The sequence below is a fragment of the Canis aureus genome, chromosome 19 (genome assembly GCF_053574225.1).
Source record: "Canis aureus isolate CA01 chromosome 19, VMU_Caureus_v.1.0, whole genome shotgun sequence".
NCBI lineage: Eukaryota > Metazoa > Chordata > Mammalia > Carnivora > Canidae > Canis > Canis aureus.
In genome coordinates, this window is record NC_135629.1 from 37,687,964 (window position 1) to 37,713,576 (window position 25,613).

The window sequence follows — 25,613 nt, forward strand, 5'->3', positions numbered from 1 at the left end:
AGCTCCCGGACAGCCTCCGATCCCGCTGTCAGGACATTTTACCCCAAAGGCAGGGAGAACCTGCGCCCCCTCCCCCTCGCCTGCCCTCGCCTGCCCCCAACGCCACCCCAAGAGCCTCGGGCGTCAGGAACCCCGGAACCCGGCATCCGGGGGTTGTGGACGTAGCGGAGCACAATAGCCGTCGTACCTACCGCCCCTCCGCGAGGCCCTGCGAAGAAGCGGAAGTGGAAGGTGCTGACGCAGCCGGGGGAACTTTGCTTCGATGGCACCTTCCTGTCCGCGACTCCGCCCCCCGCCGGAGGGGCTCGGCTCCGGAATTCAAGATGGAGTCGCTGAGTAGAGCTGGGCAGGAGATGAGCTTGGCGGCCCTGAAGCAGCACGACCCCTACATCACCAGCATCGCAGACCTCACGGGCCAGGTCGCTCTGTACACCTTCTGCCCCAAGGCCAACCAGTGGGTGAGTGCGGCGCGGCCTCCGAGGTCGTCCGCCCGGCCGCCGCCTCTTAAAGGGGCCGCGCGGACTCTCCGGAGTTGGGGGCGATTCGGGGAGGCGGGGGTTGGGGGGGCGGGGGACGGACCGACCGGCCGCTGGAGGGTGTCAGGGCCGCCAGGGCCTCCAGGGGCTGTGCGGAGAGGGGCGAGGGAGGCAGGCCCAGGACGTCTGGGAGGAAGAGCCGAGAGGAGGGAGGGAGGGCTGGGGTCCGGTCCGGTCCGGTCCGGTCCGGGCAGACCTGGGCGGGCTGCCTCCCTTGCAGACGTGCTGGAGGATGGGAACCGGGGGATCGGAGACACACCTGAAAGGCGCTGCCTGAGGCCGTGCGGGCTCCTGGGTAAACTACCTGTGCGTGATCCATAAAGTAAACACGCGTCCTCCCCCCCCCCCCCCGCCCCCCGACGGGCACGTAAATAAGAGCCCCCTTCGCCCAGGTCATCTGGGTTTATAAAGCTTCGAATCCAATTAGTTTCCATTCTTGGAAGAGAGGTGGTGAGGGTAAGTCCGGCTTTTATCCAACTGTACTGTCTATTTACAGAGGTTTTTTTTTTTTTTTTTTTTTGGGTGGGGGGGATTTCAAGGCACTTAAGGAAAAGGGCTTCCGTGTTAATTGCATTTCTTTGAAGCCGTTGGAAAAGAGACCCTGTAAATGCGTTTTCGTTCCAGCTGTGCTGCTGGTGAGGTCGCCTCGGAATGCTCCCTTCCTACTAAGTAATTGTTGGCTTTGCTTGCCTTTTTTTTTTTTTTTTTTGCACGGGAGGGGGTCCGAAAAGTTACATTGGGTCTGTTGTCTGACTTGTTGGGCCCCGTTTAAAAGTAACGTGATTTCCAGTTTTCGGGACGCCCGGGTGGCTCAGCGGTTGAGCATCTGCCTGCAGCCCAGGGCATGACCCTGGTGACCCAGGATCGAGTCCCCTGTCGGGCTCCCTGCATGGAGCCTGCTTCTCCCTCTGCCTCTGTCTCTCATGAATAAATAAATAAAATATTTAAAAATAATAATAATAGGGGCAGCCCGGGTGGCTCAGCGGTTTAGCGCCGCCTTCAGGTCAGGGCGTGACCCTGGTGACCCGGGATCGAGTCCCGCGTCGAGCTCCCTACATGGAGCCTGCTTCTCCCTCTGCCTGTGTCTCTGCCTCTCTCTCTCTATGTCTCTCATGAATAAATGAACAAAATCTTTAAAAAAAAAAAAAAAACTATTTTAAAAAATAATAATAATAAAAATAAAAGTAACATAATTTCCAGTTTTCTAGCAATTGACCCTCCATGCTTTACTCCTTTAGGCTTTACTTTTGGCAGATGATCTGTCAACGTCTGTTGGATTGATTTCATAAACAAGTCACATTCACATTTCAGTGAAAAATGAAATACTACTAACAAAACCCTGAAAGATTATCGTAATGTGCCCTTTACGGTATAAAACAGACTCATAGGCTATATTTAAACAGTAATTGTATGAAAATCATTTGACGTTTATAAACACTTAACTCAGATGAAGAGAGCTTTCAGGATCCTCTTGCTTTTTTACCTTATCTTCTTTCTTTCCCCTCCTGGAAGAAGAGGTATGGAAAACCACAAAGAGCAAACTTACAGATTTTTATTCTTATTTTTAAGTTTTTTTGCTTTTTTTTTTTTTTTTTTTTAGTGTAGCTGTTTTAGACATTGCCTTAGTTTGAATTGTTCTGAATCATTTTTCTTTATTTGGTCTGCATATAAATTTGTGAGATGTGAATTGCAGACAAATGATGAAGACTTGGGGGCAGGAACTTATGACTAACACTCATATTTCTAGTTTTTCACAGACTTTCAGAATTGTAGAATTCTGATTGTAGAGTCCTGCTTTAAATATGAAATACAAATTATATCTATCTGGATTGAAAAAGAAGCTGTTCGTTTGGTTAATGGCCCATAGAGCATAACCAAAATCTTTTGTATTTTTATTTTACAGTGAGTTGTAACTTTGCACAGTGTTGTTTGAGCAAGTTTTCTTTCACTGTGAGACCGTAGATTGCCAATTTCTTTTTTAATAATTTAACATTTGAAAGGCAAGAAAAAGCCTGTGAATCCTTAGGAAGGAAAAGTTTTTATGATGATGTTTATGATAGGGCAATACTCTCAGCATGTTAAATATTTTTTAAATGTTTTTATCCCAACAAACCCAATTTGATATGAGTAGCATTTAAAGTTTTCTAACAGGTTGTGGATTGCATTAAAATACATCACTTCTACCTAAGCTGTGAACTGCCACTAATATAGTTATTTGGGTTTTTTTAAAAACATTGTGTCTAACACCTAAATACACTTGTCACAGCAAATGAAAGATAATGAGTTGTACTTTTAATCAAGATGTTTCTTATTCTTAAAATGTTTTAGTTATACATTTTATAATAATTACCTTAAGGCAGAGTATAGCTTCAGGTTTCATGATTCTTCAACAAAGGTTTAAGAATAAAAAATTGTGTTTGACAGTATTTCTTAACCACAAAATTTGCTATTCATCAAAATATACCCAAATCGTCCAATGATGAAGCAAAGTATCCTAGGATATAATGTTTTCTTTTTTTTTTCCTTCCCTAATAACTTTGATAAACTTTAAAAGTGAAGGAATTGCAGTATACAGAAGCTTGGCTTTAAAATTTAAAAATCGGAGGAAGACATTTTAGCTTCAGAAAGGGAAAGTGGGGTGCCTGGGTGTCTCGCTTAAGCATCCAACTCTTAGTTTAGGCTCTGGTCATGACCTCAGGATTGTGAGAGTCTGCTTGAGATTTTCTCCCTCTGCCCCTCCCCCATGTGCACATGCACACTTGCACTCTCTCAAATAATATTTAGAAGGGGGGGGGGGGCTAATTCTAAGATTTTTCACCCTAAAATTTAAAAAAGAAAAATGCTACAGACAACAGACATGTTGCCAGATTGAACATTGTGGATACATTAGTATACATCAAGAGCACAGAAAGGTTACAAAAGAAACTGGTAACACTAGTTTGTAGAGTAAGAGACTTACTTGACCTGTTCTAAAGGAACTAATTTTAAAATAAGTTAAGTTCATCCTAAATATGAAGTATTTCTTCTCCATTAGGATCATTTGGGGTTGGATTATGAGGGGAAAAACTAATGACCTCATTGTCTGTTATAGGAGAAGACTGATATAGAAGGGACCTTATTTGTATATCGAAGGTAAGCTTTTTTTAAAAAATGCTACATATATATTTTTGGTTCAGCCTTGTTGTCTTTGCAACCTTCCTCCTAGACCCTCTTCATCCATTTCTAGCTGGGAAATCTTAACCAAATTATGTCCCTTCTTTGGGCTTTCCTGTGATTCAGAATAAACAGAGCTAGAATTTAGGAACCTAGCAAAGCTATCTCAAAATAGAAAACATTTTCTAGTAATGAGTGAGTCTAAAACAGATGCCTTCTTCCCCTGTACTAAACATTTGTAAAGAAAGAAAAATATAATTCATAAACTACCTATAAAATAATGTAGTTGAAAGGTCAGTCTATTATATGTAGTTACTAAATGAGTCATCTTCTTACAATTCTGGTTCTGTCCCTTTTCTGACCCCCTCCCTGCAAAGAAAGTTCTGGACTGTGTACAGTGTCTTTAGTAATGTGTCATCTTAGTTTGAGAATCCATTAGGAAGCCTAGACTATACAATTGCACATTTTTTATTTTCAACTTTCCTGCAAGTTGATTATCTAAAACGTGATTGGTTTGCAAATTGAACCCTTTGTTTTATTAAGCAACTTTTGTGTCCTAACTGTAACTCACGGTAAAGGATAGTCATGGAATTCCTTGTTTTCCTGGATCTCCCTTAGGGCTTGCTCTGACTACAACTGGTTCCTCCCCATGGTTCCTAATATTTAGGGATTCAGCAGAAATTATTACTGATATCTGTTCCTCCCCACATTTTTTTTATTGAGTTATTTTTAAAGGATTACCTTTTTCCATTGATGGTAACAAGAATTTGTCAAATATTCCTCTAAATATTGGTGTACAGATTTAAGATCTTATCTAAACACACTGATTTTTCCTTCCTTTATAAATAAGTGCTTAGATATTACATAGTAACTATAGAAGCTCATCATTCTTTGCTACTTTGTTCCTTGTCCTTCATCTTTCTCCTTTAAAAAATGGGGGAGTGGTGGCCTTTACCCTTCACCTACTTTATTATTTTTTATTACCTCTATAAATCTCTAGAAACTCATCAGTTGTTGTTAGAATCTTGGTATCTTTGTTATTTGGAAAGTACTTTCCTGCCCTCATTGTAACAGTATGGTACAGATCCACTGGTTGTAGAAAATACAAAATTTAGTAGAATAAATTATTTGACTTAATTAAATTCATGGAGGCTTATAGAGTATTGATCTTAATAAAAAATTTGGGGAAATATGAGAACATTTATGTACCTTGGATAAAGGTGTGCTACAATGTAAGAATATTGTTTTGCAGAGACCTTACTGTAGAAGAAGCCTGGATTTGGAGTCAGAAAACCTAAAGCTGCATTCTGGTCACAGTATTTGTGTGACTTTGGGCAAAGGCCTTAATCATTCTGAGTTTATTTCCTAATCTGTAGAGTAGGATTCTACAATCTCCCCCATGTACACAGAGAAATGATTGATAAACTATGAAGTATTATATATGTTTGAAGAGTGTCTAGAGGATCATGTACTGAATCACTGATATGAGAACCAAAGATGTTTGTTATCGTAGAATTCAAGGCATTTTCTATTTAACTCAGGAGAACTATGGAAAGACCTATTTGGTGTAAGAAAAAAAATCATAAGTATAGTGGACAGTTATTATTAAAACCAAGTCTATACTGAGTTTAAAATAAGTGATATTTAAAAAAAAAAACAAAAACAAAAAAAAATAAGTGATATTTTTGTTGAACACAAGTGTTTATTAAACATCTAGTACGTGTCTGTCTTAGGATATATCTGGAAAAAATAAGACAAAACGTGTTTGCATGGAGTTTACATTTTAGGGGAGAAAGACAATAAATATGAGAAATAAGTAAGTGGTATAGAAAAAAAGAGGAGAGTTGGAGGTATTGAACTTGAGAGCAGACTGGGATCCTGAGAAAGAGTAATTCTGTGGTAAGTGTCTTTGAAAAAGTCACATTTGAAGAAAAGCATGTGGAGGAGTAAGATAACTAGATTCTGGGCAAGTGGTCCGGACAGAGGTCTTTAGGTAGAAGCGAGAAAGTGACAAGCTCAGTGTGGTTAGAGCAGAAGCAAGGGAAGAGGCAGAGGAGGTGAAGGCAAAGAGAGCACCTATCAGCCAAAGCTTTAGTGGCCTTAGTAAGGGCATTGGCCTTTACTCTGGGGGACTAAGTCCTTGGAAATGTCTGAAAAGAGAAGGGATATGATCTCACTTGAATTTTTTGTTTACAGATTTTAAGTGTCCACAATATTTAATGTAGTTATTTTTTGAAATGGAAATAAAGAAGTAGCTAACATTTCTGCAAATTAAACAGTGATTACAGGGTTTTTTCTTCTGTCAAATCTAAGGTCAGCCTCACCTTACCATGGTTTTACCATTGTGAATCGACTGAATATGCACAATCTGGTTGAACCAGTGAATAAAGATTTGGAATTTCAGCTCCATGAACCATTTCTTCTGTATAGAAATGCAAGCTGTAAGTATGCCTGTTTTATTATGATTCATATATTTACAATTAAAATTGAATGACTATAGCTTCTATCATCACATTATTGCTGGAGTTTCAAGTACAATAAAAAAATAATCTATACTCTTAGGGATATAAAAGAGATTTTTACTAAGACTTTACTTTTATAGACCTTTTAAATTGGGCTTCTAAAATTGAAACACTCTTATACACGGTAACTTTTTGTATTGTTGTAGTTAAATATACTCTTCCATATAATAGCATTATATTATACTCCTGTTGCTTGTTTTATGAAAATAAGTTTCACCCTTTGTTTTGGTTGTGACACTGAATTATTGGCTACCCATGCCCTTGAGCAACAGAACTTAGTTTGAGAGAGACAGGATGGGGACTGATATTTCTATCCACAAAGAAAGTACTATCTTTGCCCTTGTAGTGATATTTTTCAATGTGTTTATTGAGTATCTACTGTGAACAAGTTCTGGGCCAAGAGCTATTGTATTTTAATGTTAATACAATAACCTGTGTGGGACAGACAAGCAGTTAGGTGAGCTGAGACTCAGAGGTGAGTGGCAGCTCTCCAGTTGGAGAGTGAGGATGATGACCCTTTTTTCTGTTCCCTAGTTCCAGGGTCCTTTCAGGCATTTTACAGACTTTTGAGAAGGGTTGCATACAGTCCACAAAGTTAGAATGGCCCTTTCAAGAAGTTAAGATACAAAAAAAGTATCCTCAGGTCCTGTATTTCAGCATGGGTGTTGAAGGTATGAGTGTTTGAGACAGAAGAGAGACTGACACTGACTGTGGGTAGGTCGGAGCTGGTTATAGTAGTAGAGTGACTGTAACTATCATCCATGGAGATAGCTGGAGAAATGTTACTTCTCACTTAAAAAGGAAAAGTGAGGGACACCTGGATGGCTCAGCGGTTTAGCCCCTACCTTTGGCTCAGGGCGTGATCCTGGAGCCCCAGGATCAAGTCCCACATCGGGCTCCCTGTATGGAGCTTGCTTCTCCCTCTGCCTAGGTCTCTGCCTCTCTCTCTCTCTCTCTCTCTCTCTCTGTCTCTCACGAATAAATAAAAATAAAATTAAAAAAAGAAAAAAAAAAAGGAACAGTGACTACAAAAAATAAAAAAAGGAAAAGTTACTGTTTGGATTTCACTTGACTACAAGGTAACTAGTACCAGAGGAATGTCTTTGGTATGAAGTATAAGAAGCTCTGGAAATTCTGCATCTTTTAGTTCCCTGAATGAGGAATGGTCAGGCCTATTTCAGAGCCGGAAGCCCCAAATTCTTCCCTACAGCTCACTTTTTTTTTTAATTTTTATTTTTTCACATTTTAAATATCTAAGTAAAATAGTCTCTTGATTTTTCAGTGAACTGTTTGTCCAGATAATTCTCTGAGATTTTAACTTCTGGCACCATATTGGAAATGCTTTTTAATACCTTAAGTTCAGATGGACTTATTTAAATTAATGTTAACAATAGAATTACTTCAGATGGCAGTTTTCTTTGTGCTGAACATTCTGTTAAAGGGGAAATTCTGCATTGGAACACAGATCCATATTTTTTTTTTAAGGGACAGTGGCTTAATTCTACTCTTTACTACCTGGAAACCTAATCTAGCTATTGCTTCTAAGAAAGGTTTGATTATTAAAGTAGTCAGGAGGGCACCTGGGTGGCTCAGTTGGTTAAGCATCTGCCTCCAGTCAGGTCATGATCCCAGAGTCCTGGGATCGAGCCCCACATTAGGCTCTGTGCTCTTTGGGGAGCCTGCTTCTCCCTCTCCCTCTGCTACTCCCCCTGCTTGTCCTCTCTCTCTCTCTCAAATAAATAAATAAAATCTTTAAAAAAAAATTTGTAAAAGGTAGTCAGGAATATTATCAGACTTATGGATTCAATTATTTAGTATAAGCCTGATATGAATCATAGTATTTCTTACACAAGCAAACGTTCCTGTGTAGTTAAAAGTGCAACATAACATAAATATAATTAAATCATGACTAATCAGGACGCTTGGGTTAGTCAGTTAAGTGTCTGCCTTTGGTTCAGGTCATGATCCCAAGGTCTGGGAGCAATCCCCATGTCTGGCTCCCTGCTCAGCAGGGAGTCTGTCTCTCCCTCTTCCCTTCCCCTCGCTCATGCTTTCTCTCTTTTTAATATATTTTTTAAAAATAAAATAAATCATGACTAATCAAAACTTAAGTAATCAGAGCCTCAATTATCTGGAAATATTTCTATAGTCCATGTGTGGAAGAAATGAAGGCAAATTATAAGAAAATAAGCTAATATTAGGTTTCATTTTGTAAGAATCTAGCAAATATCGCGAATGTTAACAGGGGGTCAGCATTAAAAAGTCAATTTTCTGTTACTTTAACTCCACTCTACTATCATAGATTAATTTGTTGTCATAAAACCTGAAACCATCAGGAGTGTTTATTATGTTAATTAGAATATTCTTGAGCAGAAAGGTACATTAACACATTTTATTTTAGAAAGATTTTCAATAAGAAGTGAAAAATAAAGATTTTCTTGAACAGAAAACTCACTTAACAAGGTTGTCCAGTTCCCCGGTTAATTGAGGCACTGAATCATCTTCTAAGGGGCCATACAGTTTCTGGTATTGCTAATTAGAAATTCAGTAGCACATCAGCTTGTTTTCAGACTAGAGAAAGGCCTGAAAAGGTCAAGTACAACACTGTGGGCATATTAGAAACAGTCTACAAGAGGAGCTTGGGGAAGGTATTTAAAGGAACAGCTGTATTGGGGAGAAGTGACAGCATAAAGTGATTCTGGGAGTGTGAAGGCCTCTCTCGAGTATATGTTTTGTCTGCCTAGTCTTAAATGTGGAAAATAGTCCTGTCAGGTCTGCAAGCTGTTGAGTTGTTAAGGGATTTGTTCTTTAAACAAAAAGTTAATTAGTGTCTGAGTGTGTATACAGGTAATTATACCTGATTCTGTAGCTGCTCTGTCATTTTCTTGTGAGAAATACCGCTGAGACATCTGACCCATTTTACTCATGGCCCTTCAGATCCAGCTTCTTTCACTCAAGTCAATTTTTAGTTAATAGGAAATTGAACTATAATTTTTCCAGTTCTAAAATGTTTTGATTTGATTTTTTGGTTTTTATGTATATAATTTCTCCCACCCCCAAAAGGAAAAGTAAAATATTCCAGAGAAAATGCTTATACTAGCCAGTCTTAGATTTGATGATTCTGTTGAATATTTTGGAAGCCATATATGTTTCTATACTGATCAAGAAAGAGCCTTTCAGCAGCCAGGGGGTTGGGAAGATTGCAGATTCTGTAGTTAATTAAGCAAAAGTGTGGTTCCTAACACCCTATTTCTGACTTACATTGAGGAAACAAGAGTCCCAGAGAAGTTAAGAACTTGCTCAAGAGTCACAAGGATGCGTCGCCTGGGCGGCTCAGCATTTGAGCATCTGTCTTTGGCTCAGGGTGTGATCCTGGGGTCCCAGGATCAAGTCCCATATCGGGCTTCCTACATGGAGCCTGCTTCTTCCTCTGCCTATGTCTCTGCCCTCCCCCGCCCCCCGTGTCTCTCATGAATAAATAAATAAAATATTTTTTTAAAAAGTCACAAAGAGGGCAGCCCGGGTGGCTCCGTGGTCCAGTGCCGCCTTTGGCTCAGGGCATGATCCTGGAGACCCAGTATCAAGTCCCGCGTCGGGTTCCCTACATGGGGCCTGCTTCTCCCTCTACCCGTGCCTCTGCCTCTCTTTCTCTGTCTCTCTCATGAATGAATAAATAAAAAAATACTTCTTTTAAAAAGTCACAAAGCTTATAAGTGACATAGGCAGCATTCAAGTCTTCGAAATCCATATTCTTTTACTCAGCTTCCATAATAAAATCACTTCATTATCCACATTCTGAAGTGAGGCTGTCCTGTACAACTCTGCAATAATGGAAATGCTCTATATCCATCCTGCCCTAAAGAGCAACCACCAGCTAAATGTGACTGCTGAGCACTCAAAGTGTAGCTAGTGCAACAAGGAAATTTTCTTTTTCTTTTTTTTTTTTTTAAGTTAATTTAATCAGTTTGTGTTGGAGTAGCCATGCGTGGCTAGTGGCTTCTGTATCGGACAGCAGAAGTCTAAAGCATGAACCCATGTTCAAACACACCCTTGTACTGTGCCAGACCTGAATTAAACAAGCACTACGGGAGCTTTGAGTTCAATTTTTATGCCTCTCATTTAGTTATTCTTTTTTAAAATTTATAAATGATTTCTAGATATGAAAGCTATAGATGTCTCTGAGGGGGGCTTGCCATGGTAACACTCTTTTGGCATGCAGTTTAATTTTCAGAAAAGAATTCTATTCTAGGCTTTGCCATTTTCAGGCTGTAACCTTGGATAAATCAAGTAAACCATTAATCTGACCTACTTATCTTAAAAGGGCATCATATACATGAAGGTATTTTATCAGGCACTTATAAATATAAAATATTACAGACACTTGCCTCCATCTTGGACCCAAGCCAAAATATCTTTATTGTGAGAGAGTCATAGGATTTTAATATTATCCAGGTTCTCTTATAACCTAGGCCCATCGTGCCCTTCTTCCCGTCCCTTCTGGCTAGCACCATGACAGTCTGGAGACTGTGTTTACAGATATTATCTTCAGATGTTATAGGGGCCATTACTAGATAACCTGAGGTGTGATAAGTTGAAAATATATACATAATAAAAATGAGAAATTTTAGAGCATACGGATTTTTAAACTCAATGGCAAATTTTAGAATTTTAGAGCATACAGATTTTTTAAACTCTCAACGGCAGCAGTTCTGATTCGTGGATTGTGGTGTTCATTTTGATCAGTATACTGGAACATATAGCACCCTCCCAGCTAAAACTTCGTATTAGTTTAATGATGTTTAATTTGTGGACACCTCTCCCTAAAAAACTGATGATAGTTTTAATTTTATCTTTGATTAGTTGAAGAAACATAGTTTTTTATTGCTTAAACACAGGCATTGCTACTAATCCACTAAACTTCTGTTTTCATTTGTAAGGAAAATCCATTCTATTAACTTTATTATAAAATCATTCTTTGGAGACTCTGAACTTCTAGAAGTTCTGTGGCATATGTATGTCAAAGAAAATATCCTTCAGCTCCTGTCCAACAATGTCATAACAAGAAATCTTTATCCTACAAACATTTAGAAATGCTGTTTAAAATACTAAATGCATAGCTTAGCCAAAAAGAGAATAGGAGACATTGCAGTGGGCCAGCATCAGAGTGAAAACTGAAAGCTGAAGTGAGAAGCTTATAAACCAACTGGCTGCCAGCTATTAGGATTTCTTAGGTATGGAGTTCTCCTCCATATAAGGAGCCCATGACAGTTACATGGGGTCAGGAGACAAGGCCTTGAGCTCTCACAGGTGGAGAGGTGGAGCTGGGACATGCATACATACATAACAGCCAGGTCCTCTAATGAACTATATATGACTTAATTAGGAAGATATCAGCCCGGGGCAGCCCAGGTGGCTCAGCGGTTTAGCACCACCTTTAGCCCAGGGCCTGATCCTGGAGACCCAGGATCGAGTCCCACGTCGGGCTCCCTGCATGGAGCCTGCTTCTCCCTATGCCTGTGTCTCTGCCTCTCTGTGTGTGTGTGTCTCTCTCATGAATAAATAAATAAAATCTTTATAAAAAAAAAAAAAAAGGAAGATATCAGCCCACCAACCTAGGAGGAGGACAAGGCAAACCTTTCTGTCTCGGTGTGGTCTATGGGTTACAGGGAAAAAGTCTCCCCTCAGTAATTGTAACCATTAGCCTTCTCCAATACAGATTTGGGGTTCAGGTTATACCATTCACTTGGTGTAATTTCTTATCCAGGCCAAAAAATTAACATAAAAATTGATCCTCAACTGGTAAGTACTCTAGGACACCTGGCAAAAGCAAATGCAAAATCCTTCTTGAGAGACACCCAGATTGCCTGGGGATCTCATCGACAAGCCTCATGGTCCAAAATTACTAAATATATAAGGAAATAATTCACAAAATTACTAAATATATAAGGAAATAATTCACAATCAGTGAAAGGTAGAATATAACAAACAACATGATTAGCCAACCCTTCCACAAAACTTTAGTGAAATGATCAGATAGAGACTTTAATGGATGTAAATGTCAGTTGTAGATTATTAAAAAACTGACAGGTAGCTTTGAAAAATAACCAAGTCAAGTTTCTAGAAATTAAAATTTTAATTATTGAAATAAACTCTTTATCTGGACTCTAGTTAATTTGTAACAACAGAAAGGAGAATTGGGAAACTGGAAGAGACACTGAGGGAGTTTTCCAGAATGCATCCAAGAAAGGAAAGGAAATAGAAAATCTAACCAGGAGGATAGTATTGGAAAATCTAACACATAACAGAGAAGAATTTCAGAATGACAGAATAGATTTAAGAGGGCAGTACTTGAAGAGATTATAACTAAGAATTTTCTAGAATATTTGAAAGTCAAAAATCTCAGATTTAGGAAGTAGAATAAGGCACCAAACATAAAAAGTAGAAATATGCAAAGTGACAGAGGCAACCAAAGGCTACTTGAGATTGATTATTTACAAGGGGCATCAGTTAAACTAACAGCATTTTTAGTTGCAGCTACTGAGTTTGCAAGACAAAGGAAAAATGTTTTCAGAGTACAGAGGAAAAAACAACCCATACTTCAATAATCCAGAAGAACAAAATAAAGACATTTTTCAACAAAAACAGAGCTTTTGCCTCCAGCAGCCCCTTGCTGTAGGTGCTTGGAAAGCTGTGCTGTCCAACACGGTAGCCACTAGCCACATAGGCTGTTGAGCACTTGAAATGCTCCTAATGCGGGATCCCTGGGTGGCGCAGCGGTTTGGCGCCTGCCTTTGGCCCAGGGCGTAATCTTGGAGACCCAAGATCGAATCCCACATCGGGCTCCCAGTGAAATATCATAAATAAATAAAAAAAATTAGAAAAAAAAAAAAGAAATGCTCCTAATGCAACTGAATTCTTAATTGTATTTAATTTGGTTCAGAAATAAGAAAAGTGTAGGGCGTCTGGGTGGTTCATTCGGTTAGGTTAAGTGGCTGACGATCTTGATCTCGGCTCAAGTCTCAATCTCAGGACTGTGAGTTCAAATTCTGCATTGGGCTCCACACTGGGCGTGGAGCCTACTTAAGAAAGGGAAGAAAATTGAACACAGAAGAAAGAAATGAAGTTTACGATCTATAATGAGCGAAGAAAGGAGGTAAATCAAAATAATCATGGACTGTATAAGACAGCAAAATGACTAGTCTGAATAGAGGTGTTAAATGTGAAGCAAAGGGAAACCTGGGTGGCTCAGTGGTTGAGTGTCCTGGTATTAAGTCCCACATCGGGCTCCTCGCAGGGAGCCTGCTTCTCTCTCTGCCTATGTCTCTGCCTCTGTCTGTCTCTTGAACAAATAAGTAAAATCTTTTTTTTAAAAAAAAGGGTGAAGCAAAAATACTAGACACCGACAGCATCAGGTAAAAGCTCTTTAGACCTAGAGCATTCCATAACTGGGGTGAGAATAGATAAATTGATTAACCATAGATTTAATAAACAGTGTGTGTTCAAATGATTCAGGGTAACCACTGCAAAACAAATGTAAGGTGTCTTCTAAGTCAGTGCAAATCAGGGTGGGGAAAAAAGTGAGTGGACACCACATGGAAATAGAAAGCCCAATGTGAAATGGCCGAAATAAGTAAGTCAGTAAACTAGAACAAGATGTTGAGTGAAGTAAAAAGCCAGTTTAAAAAGATTCTGGGACTGGATGATGATACAGAATTTGAATAATGCTGTTTTCAAAAAACTTAAAACTGAAAAACCTGGAAAGATTGAAAAGTAAAGGGATAGAATGCAGTGTATCAAGCAGCTGTTAATCAAACAAGGCTGCTAAGGCTATGTTAGTCATACATGATAGATTTCAGGTGAAAACCAGGGTAAAAGTTGCCACATAATGGTAAGAGGATTGATTTCCCTAGAAGATAAAATGATTCCAAACTGGTATGTACCTAGTATATGTTAGAAATATATATCGAATGTTAAAAATATCTAATCATCATGAGAGATTTTAACAGGTCACCTCAGTAATTGACAGATAAAGCAATTATTAAATATTTAAACAGTAATAGTTAAAGTTGATCTAAGGGACATATAAAGATCCCCGCTTCCAACAATTTGAAAATTTGAATTTTTTCAAATACATATTAGAATTTTATAAAAATTACCATATATATAAAACAATTACCATGTATAGGCTACCCAGCCAAAGAAGTTAAGAAAAAAAGAAATCTGGTTTAAGTCAAAGGAAAATGCAGATGAGTAGCAATTAACTACAGAACATAGAAATTGCAGTAGAACAGAATGAAATCAACAACAAAAACTCTATAACCTGATTGATCCGACAGCAACAAAACGGAGAGGGGCATAATGGGCAACATTAGGAATAATGTATCTATTTTTTATATATTGCACTAATTATAGGGAATACACATTTTTTGAAAGCAAAAAAATAGCTATGAAGGACTTTTTCCTATACATTTAAAACTTAGATTATACAGTTCCCTAGAAAAAAGTGTAACAAAACTTACTCGGGAATAAATAGATCTGAATACACTCGCAAACAATAAAATGTTGGGTCAGTAGTTTAAAATCTTTCCCATCATGTTTAAAGAAAATGCTAAGAGGAATGTCCTATTCAAGGAACACTACCAGAATGGTTATTCTCCAGGTAGAGACTGGCCTCTGAAAAAGCAGATATAGGATCTATACGTTTCTGATATTATCACAGGACACTTGTACACTCTTGTACAGTGAGGAGATCATGCTTCTATTATCCACTGTTCATTCCTTCAGCAAGCATTTGGCAAGCACCTGCTACAAGCAACATAACCTTACTAAGTATGCTTCTAGAAGGTGCTTTCCCTTTGATTTCCATTTCTATGGGTACCTCTTTATGACTTAATTTTTTTTTAATTTTTATTTATTTATGATACACAGAGAGAGAGAAAGAGGCAGAGACACAAGCAGAGGGAGAAGCAGGCTCCATGCACTGGGAGCCCGACGTGGGATTCGATCCCGGGTCTCCAGGATCGCGCCCTGGGCCAAAGGCAGGCGCCAAACCACTGCGCCACCCAGGGATCCCTCTTTATGACTTAATTATGAAATGCCCCAAGAATATTCTGTAAAGGGTTTTTGTTTGGTTTTTGGTGAGCAGCAAAGGAAAGTTTATTGAGGCATAGTAGTGATAGTACAGAGGAAGGGGAACTTAGAGGGTTTCCTCTCTAAAGGGTTATGAGCAAGTTTTTTAATGCAAAATTTGGTATATGAATCAACAAAAAAGTAAAAGCAAGCAAAATTGGTTTTTCTCTTTGTTACAGCTAGGCAGTCTATATCGTAACCCCTAGTTAATTGAAAATATTAAAGATGTGTGGTCCTAGTAAGCTCTATATAAAATCAATTCTGACATTTAATGATTTCCTTTTGCAAAAGCTATTTCAGTATTGTCTTTTACTTTGTTTTTAAACAAACAAGCTGATTATTTAACTCAGACATAGATTTTATTCACTGATACTTATTGAAAATCTGTCATTTACCAAGTAGTTAACCAAGTACTACACCATTTTCATAAAACTATTGTGTACATTTTAGTTATCTTTTTTAGCCCTGAAGTTCTGTTGTATTTTCTTAGAGAATTAATAAGCAGAAGTCATTAAATTATGTTAGAACTTTTAGTGTCAGAACTCTACCTTTCTAGTAAGGATGAAAATTATTAATGAAATATGTTATTCTATTAATCCCAGTGCTATGAATATTTACTCCTAAAACAGCTCTGTTAATTAGTGATAAGAATTAATGATTTAAGATCTATGATTAGAAAACTATCAGCTGTAAATTTGAAGGATTAAGCCAGTAGTATTGAAAATCTGATCCATCAGAGAGACTGTGGGGGTATTTACATTTTTGTTTTTACCTGATCATTTTTAGCAGCAACACTGATCCATTAATTAGAAGAGTATACAGTCTAGTTTTCTTTTCTCACACCTTTGTTCCCTCCTTAGATCAGTGTGTGATCATGGTTTTAGCCAAAAAATAAGTGACATTATTTTACTTTATGTGCATGTAGACTTGGCATTTTTTTTACTGAAAGAAACTAGGCAATTTTTATGTTTTCTCCATCCAGCACCTTAAGGCACAGATCTCCCACTGAATGCCACTTTTCAATTTTAAAACGTTTTCTATAACTCTAAAGTGCTTTTGGAAAAAACGAACAAAGTATGTTGCCCTATAACCTGCTTAACAACAATCAGTATAACAAGCAATTGAAAATAAAAATATTATTACTACTTAATATTTTTAAGAACTTACCTCTAAAAGCCTGTGAGAAGTACCCCTTTGTTTCCGCTTCACTTACAACTTTTCCTTTATATCGGGCATCAGTCTCTTGATAGAGAACATTTTTAATTAAAATTAGATCACTAGAAAAGGCAGGGTGATTCATTTCCAAAGTGTTGAAAATTCAGCTGCCAAATGGAAAGTTTTAGTAGAAGAAATACTGTAGTGTGTACTTTTTTTTTTTGTCTCTGCTTGCCCTTTCTCAGTTCAAGGGCAAGACTCAGAACAGTAGAGATGGTAGGTGGCTATTGGCATTTACACAAATCTTCAGACTTAAAGCACAGTGCAGGAAATGTCCTTGCAAGAGAAGTTTACAATTTGTCAAGTCAAAAAATGTGACTTCCACCTCCAAACTAAAAGAGGAATTTATAAACAATTTTAAAAGCTCCACAGTCCATTCTCTATGATCTTTGAATTCAGCACAGTGCTTCTTGACCAGCCTGAAGAAAGGCAGGCAGTCTTCCACCATCAGCAGCCTCACTGCTGTGGTTGGTGTGACTCTGTTATCAGTGAAGGAGAAAGGATCTGTGGCAACTGCATTAATCTGGCCTTCTGGACAAAGATAAGGAAAGAGCCTCACTGTTGCCACATTCGTAGAGTGAAGAGGTAAAAACACCATGAAAACATAGAGTGACTTGGACTGCAGGCTGACCTGGTGATGCTGTCAGGTCAGATGTTTCAAATGTCTGTATTGCTTTCTATCTGTTGTAGGCCTCTGTTGAGTGCTCTAGGAGAGCCTCTAGCGGAACTTTTACTAGGTACCTTCTGGCTAACTTTGTTTGTTAGTCCTGAACATTTCAGAATTTCCGAAGCAGTCTCTTCCCAATGTATCTCATTAAGTACTGGCTCCCCCCCCCCCCACCCCCCAGAGTTGTCAGGTAAAAAGCAGTTTTATTTTTTTATGTGTGTTTGGTGTTATCCTAGTTATAAATTTTTTTTTTAAGATTTTATTTATTTATTCGTGACAGACACAGAGAGAGAGAGAGGCAGAGACACAGGCAGAGGGAGAAGCAGGCTCCATGCAGGGAGCCTGATGTGGGACTCAATCCTGGGACTCCAGGATCACACCCTGGGCCGAAGGCAGGTGCTAAACTGCTGAACCACCCAGGGATCCCCTTATAAATATTTTAAAGTTAACAATGCATGCACCATTTATCTCTTTTATTTTTATTTTTTTTTTTTAAATTTTTATTTATTTATGATAGTCACAGAGAGAGAGAGAGAGAGAGGCAGAGACACAGGCAGAGGGAGAAGCAGGCTTCACGCACCGGGAGCCCGACGTGGGATTCAATCCCGGGTCTCCAGGATCGCGCCCTGGGCCAAAGGCAGGCGCCAAACCGCTGCGCCACCCAGGGATCCCTATCTCTTTTAAATGATGAATGTTTTCTCTTTTGAGAACTAGCAAAGGAAAACAACAGTTACTTACAGCTAAGTGACAGAAATGTATTCTTAATATGTATGTATAATAGGTTTTCATCTTGTTTACACAAGTTCACTTTGGAGGTAAAAATTGAAACATAGAGTAACCACTAGTCCAAGAAGATTTGAAGCCATTCTGGAGTGGGCAGAAGAAACTTCAAGACTGAGCCCTTTGGGTTCAGTCCCCTGAAGGATCCAGGCAAATCTAAGTTACTTAGAAAGTCACTATTTCCAGGTCTGCTCAGGGTTTTTGATTTTTGTTTTTAATTAAAAGGAAGGCATGGGATAAGCATTTGCTACCAACATTTTAAAATACAGATATTTTACACACACACACACACACACACACACACACACACCTGGATTTCTAGCTTTCCTTCTTGTGAGCAAACGGCTGTGGGCCTCACAGCACCTGCATCCCTGCAAGTACTGGTGGTAGTCCCACCACACCCTTTGTCTCTTAGACTCTCATGGACATTTGCCGTATAGCCCTGGTTTGGATGATATCTTAGTAAAGTGATAGAAAAATACGTAGGAAAGAAGTTAGGAGAGAAAGGAAGAACTCCTTTTTCTAGAGCACTATCTGAACTACTATCTGAACTATTTCCTGAAGCCTTATGTGTAGATTTTGGGGAGCCCAGAAGACTCCATGGAGGCCAGGGACCATTGTTCCCACCCTTTGTAGTCCCATTATAAAGTGATCATTTCTGTGTGGGACATGGATGCATAGACTACTAGGGGTCGAGTAGGTCCAGCATTTGGCATACGCATACCCATAGTCAGTGCACATGTAGGGGAGGCTCTGCCTAAAGGAGTGGCAAGTACTGTGTGGCAGTTGTGGCAATAAACCCTGGCAGCACACATAAAAACCCTAGTGTGGCTCACTGTTTTATTTGGGGTGGTCCATTATTTAAGAATAGAAAGTTTGTAATTAGGAATGATCAGTCGGGCAGCCCAGGTGGCTCGGGCTCAGCGGTTTAGTGCCGCCTTCAGCCTGGGGCGTGATCCTAGAGACCCAGGATCGAGTCCCACGTCAGGCTCCCTGCATGGAGCCTGCTTCTCCCTCTGCCTGTGTCTCTGCCTCTCTCTCTGTGTCTCTCATGAATAAATAAACAAAATCTTTAAAAAAAAAAAAGTAATGATCAGTTATGATGTTCTTGGGTTTATTTTCCTAATTTCCCCCAAAAAATTCAGTGATCATTTCATATGTCTGAATCCTATACTAAGATTACAACCTTAGAAGGGACTGTGGAAGCGGTGTTGCCGGTAAATAGTTTTAGATTGATATGTAGAGAGGGATACCAGATTTTAAAATAAACCAAAGAGCTTGTAGAATAGTGGTTTAAAATGTGTTGGCCTATGTCTTTTAATCAGTGTTTGATAAATAGACATCACAATTTAAATTTTAGAAAGTGCACTCTTTCTCTACCATATTAGTGTTCATTGATGTTTTAAGATAAGTGTTTTGGCCAGAACAGGTAAGCTGCTGAGGTAGCTGAATCCCCTTTACCAGCCCTACATACAGATTCATGGAGTTTCCCTGCCTGTGTGCCATTTGCCAAGGCCTGTCAGAATCTGAGGCTAGTCAGGCTTTGGCTCCATGCCCTTTATCCTGTATGCATGTGTTCTACCTTCCACTCAGCTTTCTCTTCTCTCTCTGACACTTTTAATGTTGATGTGGAGCTATCAGGGTTATTCTTGTCTTAAAGGAAATGATCTGTCCAGGCAGAGGCATTTGCTTTCACTAGCCAGCTTTTTCACTAGCTAGGACAGGCTTATATTTATATAATCTATTTCATTCTTACATTAGTTTTATAATCAGAAGGATTTTCCTTATGTCTAGAGTAAATGTTTTGGCTCCATTCAAAGCACATTTCTTGTTTTTCTTTCCCAGTGTAAGGGATCTTTGTCAGTATCATCTTTAGAAATTTTATAACTCTTAACACCATTGCCAAAAAGCTTTTATCAAACCCCCTTTTCTGCTTGGCACCATACTGAGAAAATCTCCAACCTCCTCAAATCCTTTTAGAAAGTAGGTCAGATCTAAATAATAAATGAATCAAAAAGACAACATGTGCATGAGAGTGATTCCCAGCTCTGTTTTTGTGACATTTCACAGTATCTTAGTCTCAAGGGATTTTTACAAAGGCTCCAAATTAATTTGGATTTTCTTGATCTTGTGCATGCCAAATACCATTCCAGATGAGAAGTAGAATGAGATGTAACATCAAATCATAATAGGCTGCTAGGTCTTAAAGAGGGCTCCCTGGGAAATGGACAACACTTAACCCCTCAGATTTTTTAAATTTCTCAATATTAAGTGATCTAATACTTTTATTCTTTGTCAGTTTTGTTTTTCACACTTTCAAAAGATGCTGTCATTTAAAAAGCAAAGGAAACATTTAATTTTGGATAGTCTTTTCTACATTTTGGTATTTTTCATGGAAGTACAACCTAAAGATAATCAAATGCTCTACCACACTCCCTAATTCTTCAGTGACTTGCCTGTCTGTACAGCATGACTTACTGGGACAGCTGTTAACAGCCACACTATATGGTGGGGGTCCAATATCTAGTTTCCTTTCATCTTGAGAAAAGCCATTTATAAATCAGGATGCCATCATTATTTGCCAGAGCAAAATAATACTGTATTGTCAAATCCTTAAATCTTCTGTGCTGTAGTTAATCAAGGAAAATTATTTCAGGATGTTTCAGCAAATGAATTATTCACAGAATGTGTTGGGCCTTAGAGTGGAAGTTCTCTTGAGGGAGGAATACTTGGCTTTGGCTTAAGGACAGGTTCTCCATGGTCTTAGCTATCTGGAAACTTGTCTGTCTTTCCTCACCAGTAACAGTGACAGGCTCAGGGGCAGCTCCCAGGGCCTTCTTGCCAGTTGTATGTATGAGCATTTGATATGTTGGCAGACAGAGCTGATTCTTGGATGCGTGTCTGAACCTCTACAGGTCTACTTTTGGCAGAATTGAGTGTGACTCTTATCCTTTACCCATTAAGCTATCGTTATGGCTTCCTTATCTTTATTTCTTCTGCAAACATGCCTTTGAAAGTGTTTGGCTCTTTCTTGGCAGTTTATTTGATAATGTACAAGAGTGGAAGGCATGTGTCTTATTTCTAAATTATAGTGTATTTCTTCAAAGGAAAAAAGGAGGATGTAAGTGAAGTTTTGTCAACATAAGTTGACAGCTCTGTTGGGCTTATTTTGATTATCAATATGAAATTCTTGCTTAAGAGCTAGGTTTGCAACCCCCTATGAAAACATTACTAAATGCCCCTGTTTAGCCCAGAAAATGTTGTGTTCTTCTCTGAGCCTGGCATATTGCATATCATAAACGTTTTCATTATTGTAAGTTGTATGAGTGTGTCCATTAGAGGAAAACTGGAATCTTGTATTCGGATTCTTGTGTTTTGTGTGTTCTTTAGCCAGCCTTGAAAGAGGTATATTTAAAGAAAGATACTTGTGTTTAATTGCCATATATGGAGTCTTTTCAGAGCCCAATCTGATTTACTCTATGTAGGAGCAATCCTTAGCTGTGAGGGATAGGAACATAACTAAGAGCCTGCAGAAGATAATGTTTAATAAATATCTCTTCTGTGTTCCTTGTCAAAGGGCTGTCAAAGCTAAATTCAGTCTATTTACTTACATCATGTAAAATATTCCAAAATTACTTGTTATTCCTCAGACATTGATTTTGTTTGAAGTTTGGTGGTATTTTGAAGTCCTGTGAACAGAAAGAGAAGCTGTGAATCTGGGTCTAAACATGGAAAACTATTCACAGCAGGCTGAATGAGGGCTCAGAAAGCAGAAGCCAGCCTGGGTACCTGGTGGTAGTGTGCAGAGTCACCTGCAGGACACATAGCCATATGTGGAGCCCAGCAGTCAAGGGCAGTTTTAGTGAAACTAGAGAATTTCTCCACAGAGAAGTCCCCTTATGAACAGGGTAGGAAAAACAGTCATGTTCATGATCTTCATTCATAAAATGAAGCCATTCACTCACTCTGTATATAAATGTTTACACTCACTGTACAATGACAATTGAAAAAATCCAATTTCCTTCCAAAAGGGAACTTTAAAGTTGTGATTGGCCACGAAGTTTTTTGTAGAATATAATGACTGTAATTCAGAGTGAAACAAAATATTTGACATTAAAATAGCTTTTATTGTACACAGAAAACTTTAAGACATTAATGAAAGAAATTGAAGAAAACACAAGTCAATGGAATTGCACTCTATTTTCCTGGATTGGAAGAATTAAAATTGTTAATATGTCCATATTATCTAAAGGAATTTATATATTGAGTGCAATTCATATAAAATCTGCTGTGACATTTTTCACAGAAATAGAACAAACAGTCCTAAAATTTGTATGGAACCACAAAAGATGCCCTCAAAGTATATTTGAGAAAGAAGAAAAAAGCTAGAGATACCACATTCCCAGATTTCAAGATATAAAGAGCTTTAGAAACCGAAACAGTATGGTACTGGCACAAAAAGAGGCACATAGATCAATGGAACAAAATAGAGTGCCTAGCAATAAACTCACACATAAATGGTCAAATTAATTTACAACAACAGAGCCAAGAATATACCAAGGGGAAAAGAAAATCTTTTCAATAAATGGTTTTGGGGAAATTGGACAGCTACATGCAAAAGAATGGAAATGGTACACTATCTTACACCATACACAAAAATAAATTCAAAATAGATTAAAGATTTGAATGTAAGATGATACCATGAAGCTCCTAGAGGAAAAAATAGGTAGTGAGCTCCTGGACATTGGTTTTGGCAGTGATTTTTTTGGAGTTGACACCAAAAGCAAAGGTAGCAAAAGCAAAAATAAGTAAGTGAGACTATATCAAACTAAAAAGCTTCTGTACAACAGAGGAAGCCATCAACAAAATGAAAAAGCAACCTACAAAATGGAAGATAATGTTTGCAAGTCATATACCTAATACGGAGCTAATATCCAAATTATCAAGAACTCGTAACAACTCAATAACAACAACAACAAAAAAATCTAATTTAAAATGGGCAGAAGAGAGGGATCCCTGGGTGGCTCAGCGGTTTGGCACCTGCCTTTGGCCCAGGGTGCGATCCTGGAGACCCGGGATCAAGTCCCACATCGGGCTCCCGGCATGGAGCCTGCTTCTCCCTCTGCCTATGTCTCTGCTTCTCTCTCTCTCTCTCTTTCTCTCTCTCTCTCTCTCTGTGTCTATCATAAATAAATTAATTTTTTAAAAAATGGATTTAAAACAAAAAAGTTTGTTAAAAAAATTAAAATGGGGATCCCTGGGTGGCGCAGTGGTTTGGCGCCTGCCTTTGGCCCAGGGCACGATCCTGGAGACCCGGGATCGAATCCCACGTCGGGCTCCCGGTGCATGGAGCCTGCTTCTCCCTCTGCCTATGTCTCTGCCTCTCTCTCTCTCTCTCTGTGACTATCATAAAAAAAAAAAAAAAAAAAAAAAAAAAAAAAATGGGCAGAAGATCTGAATACACATTTTTTTCAAAGAAGACAAATAGCCAACAGGTACATGGAAAGGTGCTCCATATCACTAATATCAGAGAAATACAAATTAAAATCACAATGAGATATCACTTCACCTATGTTAGAATGGCTGTTATCAAAAAGATAAGAAAGAACAAGTGTTAGTGACAATGTGGGGAAAAGCAAGCCCCTTGTGCACTGTTGCTGGGACTGTAAATAGGTGCATCCACTATGGAAAACAATTTAGAGGTTCTTCAAAAAAGTAATAATGGAACCACCACATGATCTGGCAATTCCACTTCTGGATTTTTATCCAAAAAAAAAAAAAAATGAAAACAGTAATTTAAAAAGATATATTCACTCCCATGTTTATTGTAGTAGTATTTACAACAGTGAGGATATGGATACACCTAAGAGTCCATCAGTGGATGAATGGTTAAAGAAAATGTATATATACAGAATGGAGTATTATTCAGACATAAAAAAAAATGAAATACTATCTTTTGCAACAACATGGATGGACATTGAGGGTATTATGCTAAATGAAATAAATAGAAAAAGATAAATGCTTTATGATCTCACATGTGGAATCTTTTTTTTAAGATTGATTTATTTTTAGAGAGAGAGCGTGGGGGTGGGGGAGCAGAGGGGAGAGGAAGAGAAAATCCTTAGACTCAGTACTGAGCGTAGAGCCCAACATGGGGCTCAATCCCACAACCTTGAGATGGCGACCTGAGCCAAAACCAAGAGTCAGATGCTTAACCAGCTGTGCCACCTATGTGCCCCATATATGTGGAATCTTTAAGGGGAGAAAAAACAAGCTCATGGATATGGAGAACAGATTTATGGTTGCCTGAAGCAGGGGTAAGGAGGTAAAATGGGTGAAGGAAAGTAAAAACGTACAAATTTCTAGTTGCAAGTGAGTCAAGTCATGGAAATATTATGCATAGCATGTTACTATGGTTAATAATGTATTGCATATTTGAAAATAGCTAAGAGTAGATTTTGAAAGCTCTCAGGACACCTGGGTGGCTCAGCGGTAGAGTGTCTGCCTTTGGCTCAGGGTATGATCCCAGGGTCCCTGTATTGAGTCCCGCCTCAGCCTTCCTGCACAGAGCCTGCATTTCCCTCTGCCTATGTCTCTGCCTCTCTCTCTCTCTCTCTCTCTCTCTCTCTCTTTCTTTCTCTGTGTCTCTCATAAATAAGTAAACAAAATCTTTAAAAAAAAAATTGAAAATTCTCATCACAAGAAAAAATAATTTTGTAACTGTGCATGATGATGGGTATTAACTGTACTTACTGTGGTGAGCATTTTACAATATATACAAAAATAATTACATCATATACTTAAAACTAATAATGTTATATCAATTATACTTCATTATTTTAAAAGATTTTATTTATTTGAGAGAGTGACAGAGCAAGTATGAACAAGGTGGTGGGGGAATGGGCAGAGGGAGAGGGAGAAGCAGAAGCAGACTCCCCTCTGAGCAGGGAACTGATGCTGGGTTTGATCCCAGGACCCTGGGATCATGACCTGAGCTGAAGGCAGATGCTTAACCACCTGAGCCACCCAGGCACCCCCAATTATACTTCAATTTTTAAAAAGCTTCTCACTGGTTTTTTCATTTAATGTATATTAATTGATATATATATCAATATATTAATATATGTTGACACTTCAAGTAATAGTTAATGAAAAGGATCTTTAAAGTCTCTTCTTTGTTTTAATTTATTTATTTGAGAGAGAAAGTACGAGCCAGGGGAAGGGACAGAGGGAGAGGGACAAGCAGACTCCCCACCAAGCAGGGTGCGATGCAGGGCTTGATCCTAGGACCCTAGGGCTATAACCTGGGCCAAAGGCAGATGCTTAACCGATTGAGCCACCCAGGAGCCCCTAATTAAAGTTTCTTGTCCTAGCATTATATTTCCTATATTCTGTCATCCTTTTATTGTGTGACTTTTAACTTAATTACTTCTACTCTATGTGTTACTTTAGTCTTCAAGCCTAATTAACTTTTTTTGAAGCTCATTAACTTTGTTTCTATAAAAAAATTTCATTTCATGTGATGAGGCAGTGGCCATGTGATGTCAAGACTACTGGCCTAGGAGTGGGAATACCTAAGTTCTAGCTACAGTTTTAAGACTTTTTTTTTCT

The 25,613-nt window shown here is 38.7% G+C and overlaps 1 protein-coding gene across 2 annotated transcripts in view; it reads left to right on the forward strand.

Annotated features, from left to right (window-relative positions):
- Nucleotides 1–242: 242 nt before the first annotated feature.
- Nucleotides 243–25,613, forward strand: part of DCP1A (decapping mRNA 1A) — a 64,056-nt gene continuing 38,685 nt past the window's right edge. The window contains exons 1-3 of one of the 2 annotated variants that reach the window (XM_077858543.1): nt 243–458; nt 3,628–3,668; nt 6,003–6,130. In XM_077858543.1, the coding sequence (XP_077714669.1) occupies nt 324–458; nt 3,628–3,668; nt 6,003–6,130 (304 nt within the window). In that variant the 5' untranslated portion in view covers nt 243–323. The remainder of the gene's footprint in view (nt 459–3,627; nt 3,669–6,002; nt 6,131–25,613) is intronic. The other variant, XM_077858542.1, reaches the window with a different exon arrangement.